Consider the following 16,670-nt stretch of genomic DNA (forward strand, 5'->3'; position numbering starts at 1 on the left):
GTTATTAGTTATTGATGATTGGATTCGTAATAATTACGATCAACAATTAACACCAGAAATAATTACACAAATTCATAACATATTATTTTCAATTTCAATTCCACTAACTGAAATACACCCTGTCTTATTTTCAACAACTCTTACAAAAGTACAACTTAGTTTTATGGTTGCAACATATCCTGATATTTGGCCAGATTTTTGGCCAAGCCTTCTTAAACTTCCTCAATCACTTGTCTTCCAGTTTGTATCCTCTTTTTCAAAACTTGGTACAGAAAATTTGGAAGCATTCCAAAGAATAATTTTGACGATGACAATTGATGGTTCCGAATCTCTTATTGTTCAGTATGCTTTGGATGCATTTCATAGTAATTCCGAAATGGCCTTTAGTATTTTGCTTAATATGATAGGTTTTATTAATCCTTTACCAATAATTCAAAGTGATGTTATGAACATTATTTTTCAAGGTCTTTATAAACCTGACACATCACGTGATTGCATCAGTATTATTTCCATGCTTATTCAACAAGAAATTTCACCTGATGATGTCAATCGAATATTGAGTTGTATTAATTTTTCTGAAGTTGTTTCAACAGCAATTGCAGATAGTCCTATTGATACTTTATGTGATCTTGGTTCTTTAATTTCCACTGCAGGTAATCGAGCACCGTCTGATCAAATCTATCAAATAGCAATTGATTCATTTCTTGCACATCCAAATCCACTTGTATCAGAATCTGTGCTTACTCTCCTTAGTAATTATGCTGAAGTGAGTCCTCCTAAAGCAGCTGACCTTATTCCTAAGGCGTTCTTACGCCTTTCACATCATTTTGAGAGCGAAACCGATTTAATTGAAATTGATCACTTCACCAGTGAAATCCTCAAGCTTTTGGTCAAATGCGCCAAAACTAATCCCGAAGTATTTACACAGTTTCTTATACAGGCATTTACCCCTGGTGCTAATTGTAGTCTTTATCTTTATACATCTATCTTTCATGTTTTAACTGATCTTCATCGAGATTTTCTAAACAATACTTATCCACCTGAAATTATCATGTCTAATATAGTACCATTTGGAATCCAAGCACTCGTTTTATGTCAACCACAAATCTCACGTGATCATTATTTAGCACTTACATCATTTATTGAATTTTTCATTCGACGTCAACAAGCCATTATCGGGCCAGAATTATATCAAAAGGTATTTGATACATTATGCTATTATTGTATTTTTGATATGAATGATTTTGAGAATGAAAAATTTGTTGATCTATTAAACAAATTCATCGATATTCGACAATTTTCAACCATAGCTGTCAGCACCGAAATCATTTTTAGCTTCATTAAGTCCAAAAACACGTCGTTATATCCAATCAGTGCCAAACTTCTTAAGTATATACCACAGAACGATAGAGTTGTCATACTCAAAAACGTATTTGAGTGCTTTACACAGATATTTTCAGAGGTTGATAACAAGCAAAAGTTTATGTTATCATTTTTACAATTTCTTCGTGAATATAAGAGTACAAATGTTGAAGACTCCAATGTATTAATACAATTTTATCAAAATATCTTTGGCCTTGTTAGTACTTCAGATGAATTATTATCAGTTTTAATTGATTCCATTTATAAATCATTAGGACCATTTGGCTTTGAATTATTTATTGAATGTTCTAAACATGCGAATGGTATGGAATCGATTTCGTCAGTATTTAAGACATCTAATTTATATTATTTATCAAAGGAAATACCGAATGATAATAATTGGATCCAATTAATAATGAATGATTTAATACCTAAAGCGAATGCATATATCCAACAAATTAATGAATGGTATGAAGCATCGGAAGAAGTTAAAGAAGCGAAATCGATCATCATTAACTTATTTGAGTTCTCAACATCGATATGTAACATATTAAATATCGAAACTTTAACATTTTTGTTAAACTTCATCGGTACAATAATTACAAAACTGATACAAATACCTGAAACAATTTCATACATATTCGCTTTCATATGCGCATTACCAAATAATTTGTTCAATGATTCGAACTTCATACAAAATGTGCTCAACTTGACTTTCGGAGTGATAACTTGCGATTTGTTCGACGGAAGAGTGCCCAAGTGGCGCCTGGCGTGCGAGAAAATAGGAGCGCTGCATCGGAAGGTGGCGCAGGCAAACGCGCAGGAGCTGCACAAGTGCTTGGCGCAGGTGATGGGAAACAGCGATATGATCCCAAAGTACTTCAACGAGGTGCTGCCGTTGGAGCCAACAAGCGCTGCAAAAATTTACGGAGAATTCTTCCAAATACTGAACGAAATGGCACACGCGCAGTGAACTATGGGACGAGAAATAAATAAATGATATGTGTGAAGAACGTTTTGCAGTGAAGGAAATGTTTAAACATTTGAATTATTGTGTTGATAAGTGTTATATATGAAGTGAATGAATAATGAAATGAATTATTGTGTTGATAAGTGTTATATATGAAGTGAATGAATAATGAAATGAATTATTGTGTTGATAAGTGTTATATATAAAGTGAATCAATAATGAAATGAATTATTGTGTTGATAAGTGTTATATATAAAGTGAATCAATAATGAAATGAATTATTGTGTTGATAAGTGTTATATATAAAGTGAATGAATAATGAAATGAATTATTGTGTTGATAAGTGTTATATATGAAGTGAATGAATAATGAAATGAATTATTGTGTGGTGTTTAGTGATATCTTTTATTGAGTGAATCATACGAGAAAATGTTTTGTTATGGTATTAAAGCTATAAAATTAAAGTAAATGAATAATGAAATGTTTTCCTTTGATGTTTATAACATATTTCACTACTCTTGTACTATTTTTGATAATTCTTTAAATCATTGTGAATCTTTCAACTATAACCATTTTTATTACAGAAACTTGAATATTTTTTTTTACGACTTTATACAATCTTAATGATTATTCTCAAAAATTATAAAACATATGAATACCTCATTAAAAACATAACAAATTATTTACAATATTTTAATTAAAAAAAAATTAATTTTTTAATTTATATTTACAAACAATAATATAAGATATCACCAAAATATCTTTTTTTAAATACAAACATCATTTTTTGGTATTTGTGAAATCTTTTTGTGTGCAATTATTTTGTAAATCGGATTTCTCTCTCATAATGTTTCGTAACCTTTCGTTCTCCTGTTGCAAACCTGAAATGGTATCATTTAATTTTGATTTGGCTCTTTCTTGCTGTTTAATAACTTCATTAAGCTCTTGTATATGTTGCTGATTTTCCAGTATTTTATTACTAGATTCAATGATTTCTTGTTTTTTGATTTCAATTTCACTTTGTATATTTTTTATTTTGCGAATAATATGAGATTCAACATTATTTTCTAGAGAAATAATTTTGTTCTTATGCTCTTCCTTTAATGCTTGCACAATAGCATTATGTAGTTTCTTGCTTTTTTTCATTTGCTTTTTCATTTTTTCTATTTCACTATTTGATTGTTCAATTTGAAGCTTCATGTTTTCTGTAATTGAAATAAATTCTTTAATCTTTTCTTTAAGTTGATGATTTTGTGATTTTAATTCCTTAACCTCACCAATTTTTGCTTGAATTGCTTTTTCTTTCTGTTGAATTTCATCATTTTGTTTCTCATTAATAAGTATCAAATCATCAAAATTTTTCAATTGGTTTTTTTCATTTGTCTTTCGATTTTCATGTTGACATTTTGTTGAATCATTATTAGTTTCTTTAATATGCGCTTTAAGATGCTTTATTTTCTTTTTGGATTGAACAAGAAAAAAACATAATTGTTTATTATGCGCAATTGATGATTTAAGTTTTGATCGAAGTTTATTAATATGCTTTTGATTTAATGCTTGTGCATCTTCAAGTTCTTTAATTTTATCGCTAGACTCTGTTATTTCGTTTTCTAACATTTGAATTTTGGATTGAAGTGATTGGGTAACATCTTTGAAATGGGATTTTGAATTTGCAAATTTATTTACTTGAGATAAAATTAAATCTAAAACGTCCTGAAAAGTTGTCACAGATGACTTAGTGATTTTGTTTATTCCTGCAAAAAAATCATTTAAATTTTGTTCATTTTTCGAAATTAATTTTCTTTCTTTGAGGATTTCATTTCGAAGAGAAAGATTAATAGACATTTCTGACTTAAATAAATTGAAAAGAGTTTCCAAGGTGGTAAATGTATTAGTATTATTTAAATTTTGTCTTTGATTAATTATATATGCTTCTATAGACTTGGCTTCTTCAATAATTTTTTGCTGTATTTGTGGAGATTCCCAATATGTTTCCTCTTTTTTGGGGATTTTTTTTTCCTTTTTCATGTATTTTTTGTTAACGTCTTTGTATCGTTTTGAGGTAAAAAATGAAAAATTAAATTAGAATTTACGAGTATTTTAGAATCTATTGCTTAACACATATTTTCACATGTTCTAAGCCTATATGATTTTGTATATGCTGGATCATAAAAGGAGATAAATTTGATACAAACCTCAATGTTAATTAAAGTAGAAAAAGTTTTACTAAAGTTATCACTAACTGTTTGCCTGATGTTTGATTGAGATTTGGTTGACATTTCTTGGATTTCTTATTTCATGAAGTATTTTTTAAACGTACATCGTATCTTTGGGTGTTTTTTTTCGATGATTAAACAAGAGAAAGTTAATAAAAACACTCAAGAACCTACTCAGAATAAAGGGCTTATACAGCAAGAAGATAAAGATCCTATTATGTATATATTAAATAATTCACAAAATTTTACCCAAGATTCATTTTCAAAAACAGAGGAATATTCATCTCAAAAAACATCAGAGACACTCGAAGCACCACCTTTATCAACAGAATCACGAACTCAATATCGAATAGATATTGTTTCACGACGTCTCTCGAGTTTTGCAAAAGAAATTAAAGACACAGAAAGTGAAAGTGATGAATTTTATCAAACTGTGTATTCTATTTATATATTTTTAGGTCAAAAAAGATCATTTCTATCAATTTTGAATGCAATTCATCTTTCTGCAGGAAATGTTAAAGAAGCAATAAAGCTACTTGTGTCATCAAATCCGATTCCTGAATCAACAAATTTCCACTTCAAAAATATAAATGCAGAAAAAAATGTACTCAAACGATATTTTTCATATGAATAAATGTTTAAATTTTTATCAAACATTTCATTAAAAAAAATGATTTTTTTTAGGTATAACAACAATTCTATAATATAAAATTTTATTCATCAGTCACAAAAATCCATGATTTCTCACCGCGCTGTACCCTTTCTTCTGGAATTAAGCTTTGATAATAAATACCAAAGTCTGGAGGAATGGCAGTACTTGGTGGTAAATTAAATATCTCAACAGTTTTAAAATCTCCTTTTAGCATTTCCTTGGCTTGGTTTTCACCAAATTCATGTATTGATGGCATTTGAACATGTGACAAAAGAGATAGCAAATTATTAGCTGAATTATCATGAGGAATTGCATATAATGTCCAATAATTTAAATCATCTTCAGTAAATATTTGAAGCAGTACTGACCTAAGGGAGTCTGGGATCGGAATTGCCCTAAAGTTATCCTTTTCAATTTTTGCAATGAATTCTTGTGGTGTTACAGAAAGCAAAAAAGCAAACTTTTCGCATTCTATTAGTAGGTGCTCTCGAAAATAAAAAATTCCGAGTTGTTTGAATAATTTCCACCATCCTTTTTGAATTTGAATTAGCTCACCAAAAACTTGTGTAAACACGTTTTCTGTAGAACCCCATTCGCACCTTGGCCTAAGAAACATTCTTCCAAGAACAGACTTAAGAAATTCTTCTGCTTTCTCTACATCTTTGATTGCCATTTTCCCATAAGTTCAGATGTTTATTTAGCACTTTTTAGTAAATGTTTTTTTTTGAAAAACTTTTTGCGGTTTTGATAATTGATTAGCAAAAGAGAATTTAAAAATGAATGTGCCAAGCCAGAAAGAACTCTTACAGCTCTTTGATCAGCAACAACACGATCACCCCATTGGTAGCATAGCTTCTAGGTTTGTGGAACAGGCACTAAAGAAGCATCCACCTGTTGAAAAAAAGCAAAAGAAAAGAAGAAGTACAAAACATCACCCACAAGAATCTGTACTTCCAGATGCAACACCAACTCCTTGATATATTTATTTCTGAATTTCAATAAAAATGGTATTTCTGGTAATTTTTTTTGATCAAATTACAAAAAGGAGAGATGCTTTTAATCAAAAGCAAATTCAGTAACAACCTAAATTCTCCAAATAATCAATGGATAACAAGATTTGATAATAAAAATTATTAATTAAATCTAAGTTGTTTTGTTTTATTATTTGAACTTCAAGCACAACGAATTCCATATAAAATAAAAATATGAGAAAATTGGTGTTAATTTTTCGGTATTTGGAAATTTTTAAAAAATTAGTCATATGATATTTTTACATTACTCTGCTTTTGGTGTAGCTGGAAGTGATTTAAACTCATCTGCCCATTGAGCAAAAGCCTTACGGAATAAAGGAATAACTGTTGAATCAGCAGGTGCTCTTATTGCTTTCTTTTCAGCAGCAGTCTTCTTGTTGCTATCTCCTGTGAATGTGAGCTCATATTCCCATTCATCAGGTGAGTCAACGCAATCGTTGGAAACATCAGGGAAAGAAATTTTACCTTCCATATCACCATACTTCCATTTGAACTCAAGAATAATCTCGAATGAACGAATTTCACGGTTTTTTCTGATTGATTTTGCAGCTTGGATAGATTTGAAGTCGAAGTCAGAAAAAGTCCAACCTTCAACGGAAATTGCATTGACAAGTTCTGTTAATCTTTCTTTAGCCCACTTATTGGCATTGTGTTCTTCCCAAAACCAGTTGCCTGAATTCCAGGTGCTCATACGAAAAAATGGCCGGCCACTTATCAAGAAAGACGATCATTTTTTGAATGAAGCTTCTCTCTCAACATGTCGAGGAAAAAGATAAATGCACAACATGGCAGTCATTCTTATATAAGAAATTTTTCAACTGTGAGATCAAATATTGTATCATTTATATCAAATTTAAGATGTTTATAATATATATTACTAAACATGTTCTCTATAAATAATGCCACAGTGTAGGCGTGGGTTATAATAAGGAGTCGGTCTACAGGTTTTTCACTACAGTTTATAACTCTTTTTCTCTCTAAATTCACCCTATTTTGCACACCGAGCCAAAAAAAGTATTTTTTTTATGTTTGTTTCTTCACCATCTCAATATCATGAATGTGTTAATGTAATTCAATAACAACAAAATATATGCTTTGATTTATCTTAGTTTTTAACGAACTTTTATATATATTTATAAAAATTATTCCAAGATTCTTTTTAATTAATTTTCTATGATCAAATCTCTTTTAGCCATTTGTTGTTTTACATATTGTTTGAATTCCCTACAAGATGTCTTAAATCTTGGGAATGTATCAGTCTCCATTAATTTGTAACTATCCATCAGAATAACGTCGAATACGTCTGTTGTTATTTCTTTAACTTTTTCTAATTCCTTTATAATTTCTCCATGAACATTTACTTTAGTAATTGGTTTATCATTGTTCAAGAATTTATCTTTTATTCTCAAATATTCTTCACTTATTTCTTTTGGATCTGTAATTTTTTTGAATCTTTTAACAGCATTGTAAAAGTATATATTTTGTGGACAATTTTTTTTTACAGCATAGTCAAGGAATATCTTATATGTTTCTTTATTCTTTAACACATTTGCAAGTTTATCAAATCCTCCGCCAAGTTTAACTTCAGGAGGTTTAACATATGCAAGTTGTATTGGCATACCAAATGAAATAAGCATTGATACTATACATAAAATATTAGCAATGATTGATGGCACAATCGTTGGAGTATCTTCAAGCCATCCTATAATTATATATAATCCAATAAATACAAGCCAACAAATACCAATCGAAGTAAGTTCAAAATTATATTTAAGTTCATCATGAATTTTCCGTAGGAAATAAACAGCAATCCACAAAAGAATTTGAACAATAACCCAAAATACTAAAATTGTTACCCAAAACAGTTCGGAATTACTTTGTGAGCGAATTCCCCAATGATTTTGTTCAACAACAATACATCGAATAAGCCCTACAATAAATGCTATACCAATGATAATCCAAAGAAGAATTAAAAAGGTTGTATCAGTAACCAACTTATTATGTTCATAAAGTTTCGCAATAAGTTTAATAAAACATCCTTTGTCTTTGATATATTCATTAATGTTATCAGACTGATTTTGATTTGGTGTCAGATTCTTAGATTTAGCTTCATCTATTATATACTCTAAATGATGGATGTGATAAATAATTATGAATCGGAGGGAACGAACTAGATATGGGAAAAAATGTAGAGGAAGCATAAACCAGATAAACCAATGATCAAAAAAATTGTAAAAATTGGTTGGACCAACCATTAATTTTAATACTAAAGTTGTTGTCATTAAATATTGACCTATAGCAGAGGAAAATATTAGCCATGGTGATCTACATCTGATGTAAAAAGAACTTTTTAGATGAAAAAAGAGAACAACATTAAAGATGAAAAATGCTGTCCAAAAAATCCATAATGAAAAGAAGAGTGCTGTACATGGATTTGAATCAAAATGAATTGATTCTAATAAAGGTGGAGCATAATCTAAAGATTTATTTGTTTCTGTTTCGTTCATTTTTCAGTTTGATCTATGTAAACCATTTATTTTTATGAATAAATATCTGCCATTTGACACTTTTTAACATTAATGTTTATTCAACCACAATTTTTCAGTGGTTTATTTTCACAATTTTTTTTTAAGTCAAAAGGTCAAAAAAGTAACAAAAAGTTCTCATTTTTAAAAAAATATTTAATAAAAATTAATATCATGTTGTTGTATTTGATTTAGAAAACTGCAGGAGCAACGCTGGCAATCTTTGGCCAAAGTTCAGCACATTCTTTAGCAACAGGACCTGTAATAGCAGAACCTTTCATTTCACCCTTATCATTGATTACGACACCTGCATTATCTTCGAATCCTATGACAACGCCATCTTTACGACGCCATAATCTCTTTTGACGAACAATAACTGCGCACATAACCTTTTTACGAAGTGTTGGCTTACCTTTCTTAATTGTAACAACAATAAGATCAGAAACTGTAGCAGCTGGAAGTCTATTTAATCTACCTTTATGTCCACGTTTTGAAATAACAAACATTGTTTTAGCACCTGAATTATCAGCACATTGAACAACAGCACCCACTGGTAAAGCAAGTGTCATTGCGAATTTTGTCCCTTGTTGACCAGTACGTCCTCTCTTTGACATCCTCCAAAAGGGGACGGTTTTGCCAGCCATAACACGACCGTTAACGCCACTTTTTACAAGTGATTTCCTTTCTACAAAAAAAATTTTTTTAATTTTTTTTTATTTAAAAATCGCTTTTTTTTTCTTTTTAATTTCCTATTTTCTTTTGAGAACCTTTTCTTTTAAATGCCGTTTTTTGTTCTAAATCCAAATACAACAAATTATTATTTTCATCTACTAAAAAGAAAGTCAAATATTGTTGGATGAAAATGAAAGACATAATTTTTCTATCCAACTTAATATTCATTAATTTTTCCAACGAAGGTAATTCCAACAAAATGAAACATCCATTTTCTAACACTACACCAATACCACTAAATCCATTATCCACTTCTACTTTTCTCCAATATTGGATTGTATTATCGAATTTAGTTTCCTTTATAAACCTTGTATTAATATTATAAATACTTATTGTTGTTTCCGGTGCAGGTTTTTGTATTCCGGACGCAATTGCGATGTATCCGATATCGAACAACATAACTTTTTGTACTATTCCTTGTACGTCGATATCGATTGCTCTAATATATCTACCAGTTGATAAATGTGATAAAACTAATTGTTTATTCTTATCCAAACTTGCGATAATTTTCATATTTTGATTTGCGTCAATATCAACTAATGAAGTTAAATGTGGAGTAACACGATATAATGGCTGATTATTCTTTTCAAGTTGATTAATATTCCATAAAGTTAATGATGAATCTCTCCAAGAAGTCAAAAGGTTTTGTCCACCAGCATTACATAATGCTGATATCAAAGAATACTTTTGACTTTGTGAATAACAATGATTAATACTATTTTGTTCTATTCGAAACACATGAAAAGAGTTATCCCATAAAGAAGAAGTTATAATTCTTGAAGGTTCTGTTAAGAAGACTAAAGATTTTGGTGGTATAGTACCATTATTAGTTATATATAAATATTTATTTAATGAACCTAAATTAACAAATATTGGTTGGAATGTTGAATTCCGAAAAGTTTTCGGTAAATTCATTGATATTAATTGTAAATGATTAGTTAACATATATAAATTATCATTAAAGAATGTTAAATAACATATATTCATATTTAACGTGATTAATAAATGAAACAAATATGTATGCCCTAACTTCATTATTGGTGGATAATAATATAATTTCTTAGGATGTGCTGACGTAAATAATTGTCGTGGAATAATACCAACATTACTTGCAAGGATTTGTATTTGTTTGATTAATTCTGGATTAGAATTAGCATTATATTTACTAATCGATGATTGATAACAATACGCATGAAATGTATTATTCATTTTAACTGCATTTTCTCCTGTTTGTGCATACCCAAATATTAAATCAATCCATTCATTTAAATGTTGTGAAACATAACGACTTTCTAAAGCTTTCCGATGAATATGTATAAAGTCATCAGCATCTTTAGCCCATGGAGGTAATACTACGTCATTAATACGTAGATTTAATTCATCATGATTACCTAAATCAAAGTTATTATGATTAATTAAGAAATCTGGTAATGTAAAGAATTCTGGTATTAATTCTCGGAAGTCATTATTTAATGATGTTACTGCATTATAACTTTTTTCAATATTCCAAAACATTCGATTTGGTTTATCGAATTTTTCATCTTGAACTTTAATATGAAATGTAGTATAAGGTTCTAATCGAACTAAATAATGTGCTACATAAAATGCATTCGAATAATGTAATCGATATAAACATTTCTCTGGTGAATCAGGACATAATTCATAAGTTTCGATTAATTTTTGTAATCGTTTTGGATTTAATGTACCAATAGGTTTAGATAAATCACGATAATTCTTAGGATCATTTAAATCTAAAGTTTCGGATGAATAATTACTTAATACCCATGGAAATACTGGATATTGTGATAAGTCATTAAAACTTCTTCCACCTATTAAATTAACATACATTAAATATTCATAATTTGAGATTAATCCATTCTTCCATTTCTCTGTATAAGGTAATATACATTCTTTAGATGATGTTAATTGTAATCCTCCTGGCTTCAAATTAGGTAATGAACTATTTTTCATTATTTGTAATATTTTAGATCGATTCCCTTTATTAAAGAAGAAGAAATATGACTTTTGACTTGTTAAAAAGAATTCTAAACCATAATCAAAATGTAAATAAGAACGATGTAATATCATTGTTATAGAAGATAAAGGAAATTGTACTGATTTAGATGAAGGTTCAGAACCATCAAAACAAATCTCTTCTTTATATATATAAAAATTACCTTCATATTGATCAGTAATCATTATTAATCTTGATTGTGTTGAAAACAAACAATCTTTTTGTGAATTAATCTCAATATTAACATCAATCATTTCTTCATCTTCATCTATTTTAGATGGAGGTAAATCTTGTGCATCTAACCATTTCTCATATTTAACTTGAGCATTTTCTGCATTAGATCCATCTCTCATAAATGATGCCATCATATGATCTTCGAATTTCAAATTAGGCTTCATATAAATACGTCTAAATTTACAATCATTAATATTCCATAATTTCCAATGTTTAATCTTCCCTGATATACACCAAGGTCCTCCATTAGATGATAAATCTCTTGATATATGTTTATAAGCTTTTTCACATATTATTTTTAAGCGTTGTACTTCACTTATAAATCGTTCATATTCATTCTTATGTACTTCTAAATATTGATTAGAATGTGATAACTTTTTATCTTGTTGTTTAAATATTTTATCTTTTGTAGGTAATGATAATAATAAATTTATCATTTGATCTTTATATGAATCAGATTTACTTCGAATTAAATTAAAATAATTTAAAACTGGTTCTTTAGTTAATTCTAAAAAGTCTTGTTCAATAGTTTGTTTAAAGAATGTATTTGAATTTGATTGTAATATTTTATTAAAAGGAATTTTAAAGTTTTCTATAAATACATCGAACATATTATAAGATTTCTTTTTAATACAATAATGATAAAAAGCATTAGCAAACATATAAACTTCTTGTGAATGATAATAAGCCTTATTATTATATCTTTCATAAAATAATTTATAAGGATCAAAACCTATAGGACTAATTCTAACAATGAAATATAAAATGAAAGAATAAATATCATAATATTTAAATTGACAATCAAACATAGTAAATGATAAATCATAAATTTTTCGTGTTTCTGCTTCATTAACTTGTGGAGGATTTATTAATAAACCAATAAAATCTATTAATGAAAATGCTACATCGATATCTAACCATGTACCATTAGGTTCAATTCTAGCCGAAAAATTATATGAATAATTATTAGGTATTGGTACTTTTTCATCTGGTATTTTTAATAATGTATGACCTTGTGTAAAACTTGATAAATTATTATGAATTGGTATATCATGTAAAGATAATAATTGTGAATTATAATAAAATGGTTCTGTTGAAGGTATATAAAATAAATAACAAAATATCTCTTTAACGACTATTGCTAAAATAGTTTCATTTATATATGGTTGTAAATATTCAATTAATTTACAAAACATTTTCCGTAAAAATAATGTAATATCCCAATTATGAATGATTTCTAATGATTGGAAATAAGCTAAAACTTCTCCAAATGAATTATTTTTATTGTTCTTTAAAATAATTGTCGAACATAACTTTGCAAAGATTTGTATCATTTCTTCATCTTCATCAAATTTTAATTCAGGACGATTCCCTTGTAACATTAAATGGAAAAACCATCGATACCATGCAGGTATTGATATTAAAGAAATACATTTAGTCGATGTTAAATCATCAAAACTATTATTTAAATCTGATATAAATTTACGAATTACATCAAGTTCATAATAATTAGAAATAAAACATATAAATGGAAATATATGTTTTTGTAATGGTAAACTTGAATCAAAAAAGTAATTCATTGAAGCATTCCACATTTCATTTGTACCATTATAAGGATTAAACATTGAAATAGATGTTAAAAATGATTGATTAAATTGATTTGGTGGAATTTTAATTTCATTAGAAATTTCAAATGAGAAAATTAATGTCAAAAATTTTAATCCAAATAATCGAACTTGTTCATAAGGAGAACTAAATAATATAATAAATTCATCATAATAACCATAGTTTTCGATGAATTTATGATAATTACCAATACGTTTTAACATTAATTTATGCATATTAGTTAACGCTTCTAAATGTAAATCAACATTATCTTCTAAAGTAGATAATATAAATAAAGAACGTTGATCTTCTAAAGTAAATTGATATTTAGCTAATTTCCGTACAAATTTCCAATAACATTTTCGAATTTCTACATTCTTTTCATCAGATACTAACATAATAAAGTCATTAACTGAAGTTGCTGCTTTAATTAAATCAATATCTTGTTTTAATAAAGTATTATAACAATGTTCAATTAAATAAATTTGAATATCAGAAGGTGTATGTCTCCATAAAGTAAAATTCATCCAAAAATCTCTAATCATTGTTAATTTATATTCATCACAATTTAATTCTGAATAAAAATCTAATAATTGATTACAGATTTGTCTTGTGAATGTAGAAGGCTTAATTTTACTTAATAAAGAAGATAAACATTTAAATCCATCTACATGTATAAAATCAGATTGAATTATATCACTACAAATACAAAACCTTGCAAATAAACCAACTAATGAATGTAAGAAATTCGATGAATCACAATCAGTTTCTTTATATATTGGATAATCAACTTGTTCAAATAAAGGTAAAAATGTTTTTAATCCTCCCAAATTTGTAGTTACATCACAAAACGTTGTAGAAAATGGTATAATTTGACCTTTAACAGTAGCATTTTGTATATCATTTTTAGCTAAATTTGCACATATATTACCAATAGTCATTCTTGCATTAAAACAAAATATTAAATTCAAATTTAATGGACTAGTTTCATTAAATAAAGAAGTACATTCTTGAGGTAATTCTTTATAAGATAACATTGTCGAAGGGGAAAAATTATATACAAAATCTAATGGTAATAAAGACATTGAAGAAATTATAGAACTCGATAAAGAAGTACTAAATAAATATAAACAACTTACATTAAATATTAAAGGTGATTCACTTGCGGCTATTTTTGATTTAGATATATTACCTATAACACCATCATTAATATTTTGAGTGAATTTTAATTGACGTTTTAATTGGAATTTTTGACTTGGTTTACCATCAATATAAAATGAGATTAAACTACTATCAATAGTTACAACTAAATGATACCAATGATTACTTTCAAAATCATAATTTAACATATGTTTTAATAATGGCGCTTTTTCACTTCGTTGATATTCTATTACTAAATTATTCTTTTCGAAATATAATTCAAGTCTTTGATTAGATGTAGTAACAAAACATAATAAACAAGGTTTAGTATTAGGTAAACCCCAAACTGCACCTAATTCAAACCTAACAACAAATGAGAATTTATTTGATATATAATTCGAATCAATTTGTGGTAAATAAATACCTGAATGACGTCCATCGAAATGGAAGAAAGAAGAAGGTGTTTCACGTGTAATTGATGATAATATATTAGTAAAACATGATATTAATATACTAGTCCACCAAGCTCTTTGATTTTGAGGAAAAGGTCTCATCGATCGAATACATTCGAAAAATGTTTTCCAATGAAATACAAATGATGAAACAGTTGAAAATAAATTTAATAATGTATTAATTGATGTATGTTGTTCTGGTGTACAATCTAAATTACAAGAAAATGATTGTATATATTTCAAAATACAGATTGGCATTTTAGATCGAAATACTTTTAATTTATTTGTGACTGATGGTGAACAAATCTTAGAAATAAAACAAAAGATAATTGTATGTTGAGGTAAATGTTGTGTAGTATTATGTAAAAATGGTAATATCTTTTGATTATGAATTTCGGCCGATTTTGGTAAATTCGATAATGAGATTGGTTGTTCAAATAATAATCGTAATAATAAATTAATAGTTTCTTCACCAAATGGTAAACCCATTATAGACTTTTGGATTTCATGCATTGGAAATGTTGCAACTCTTTTCCTCATTTGATCATTAGCTTCTGTTATAGGTGCATAACATCGTAATACATTATTAACTACATTCATATGATTTTCAAATTCATCTGATATTGTAGGTAATAAAGAAATTGATTCCATATAATTAAATTTTTCTACATATGGTAAAATTGATTGTCGATTTAATTGTAAAATTTCAACATTCATCTTCAAGAATTTTAATATTAAATCTATCCATCTTTTATCATTTTTATGTGTTAATGATTCTTGAAATAATTTTTGGATCTCTGGGAATAAATGATCAAATGGTGTCTTTTGTAATTTAGGATCAAATGAACCAGAATCTAATAACAAACCTTTTTTAATTAAATTTAATGTGAATTCTTGAATCATTGGATCAAATAATAAATGGAATAACATTTTTACAAATGTTGAAATACAAAATAAAAAACATCGTGCTTTATCATCATGTAAAAACAAGTCAATTAAATTTAAGATTTGAATACTTGATTGTCCTACATTAAATAAAAATGTCGAATTAATATTCTCAGAGATAATTCTTAATTGTATTGAATGTAATTTTAATTCATAATTTACTATAATAGTCTCAATTAAATTAGGTGTAATTGATGATATAAATGAATCTGGATTAGCTTTAAATAATGTAGTTAAAAACTTTACTGCTTCATCAGCCATTTGTGGTGTAGAATATTTAAAGATATTACTAACAGCTGATAATACTTGATTTGCATTTTGTGGATCTTTAACATAACATTGTGCAAATAATTGATAAATTGTAGTTCGTAATAAACAAAAAAATCCTAAATAAGGTGAATCTTGTTTAGTTGTCCACATATTATGTTTTTTATTAAATGCAAAGTTATCCAATAATTTATCAAATCCATGAAATAATGATAATGCATTAGAAACTTTAATAATATCAATAGATAATAAAAATTGTACAATGAAATAAGTAATTTCTGCTGTTAATACTTCGGGAATTGTTAATAATTTAATTTGTTGATTAGATTTATCTAAAATAGATTTAGTAAATTCTAATGAAACTTGTGTAAAAGTCTTTAAAAATAATATCGATGAAGGATAAATAGTAAAACTTTTTAATATAGTAATTAATAAATCTAATTTTTCGACTTTTAATATTATATTATCAATTCCATTAAAATCAAATCGTGCTAATTGATCAGGATCTCTAAGTGATGAACAACA

The 16,670-nt window shown here is 27.5% G+C and overlaps 4 protein-coding genes across 4 annotated transcripts; 1 reads left to right on the plus strand and 3 right to left on the minus strand.

Moving 5' to 3' along the window:
* Positions 1 to 163: 163 nt before the first annotated feature.
* GO595_010950 (uncharacterized protein) lies at positions 164 to 2,335 on the plus strand (the record flags this gene model as incomplete). The annotated part of the gene is made up of 1 exon (XM_067913685.1): positions 164 to 2,335. The coding sequence occupies one exon, from the start codon at positions 164 to 166 to the stop codon at positions 2,333 to 2,335; it is 2,172 nt and encodes a 723-aa protein (XP_067769688.1).
* A 2,926-nt stretch (positions 2,336 to 5,261) lies between these two features.
* Positions 5,262 to 5,873, minus strand: GO595_010951 (uncharacterized protein; the record flags this gene model as incomplete). The annotated part of the gene is made up of 1 exon (XM_067913686.1): positions 5,262 to 5,873. The coding sequence occupies one exon, from the start codon at positions 5,871 to 5,873 to the stop codon at positions 5,262 to 5,264; it is 612 nt and encodes a 203-aa protein (XP_067769689.1).
* A 602-nt stretch (positions 5,874 to 6,475) lies between these two features.
* Positions 6,476 to 6,922, minus strand: GO595_010952 (Activator of 90 kDa heat shock protein ATPase -like protein 1; the record flags this gene model as incomplete). Its single annotated transcript, XM_067913687.1, has 1 exon — positions 6,476 to 6,922. One exon carries the CDS (start codon positions 6,920 to 6,922, stop codon positions 6,476 to 6,478), a length of 447 nt encoding a protein of 148 aa, XP_067769690.1.
* A 2,025-nt stretch (positions 6,923 to 8,947) lies between these two features.
* GO595_010953 (60S ribosomal protein L23) lies at positions 8,948 to 9,400 on the minus strand (the record flags this gene model as incomplete). Its single annotated transcript, XM_067913688.1, has 1 exon — positions 8,948 to 9,400. The coding sequence occupies one exon, from the start codon at positions 9,398 to 9,400 to the stop codon at positions 8,948 to 8,950; it is 453 nt and encodes a 150-aa protein (XP_067769691.1).
* Between the last annotated feature and the right edge of the window lie 7,270 nt (positions 9,401 to 16,670).

Source organism: Histomonas meleagridis (assembly GCF_020186115.1).
Source record: "Histomonas meleagridis strain 2922-C6/04-10x chromosome Unknown scaffold_61, whole genome shotgun sequence".
NCBI lineage: Eukaryota > Parabasalia > Tritrichomonadida > Dientamoebidae > Histomonas > Histomonas meleagridis.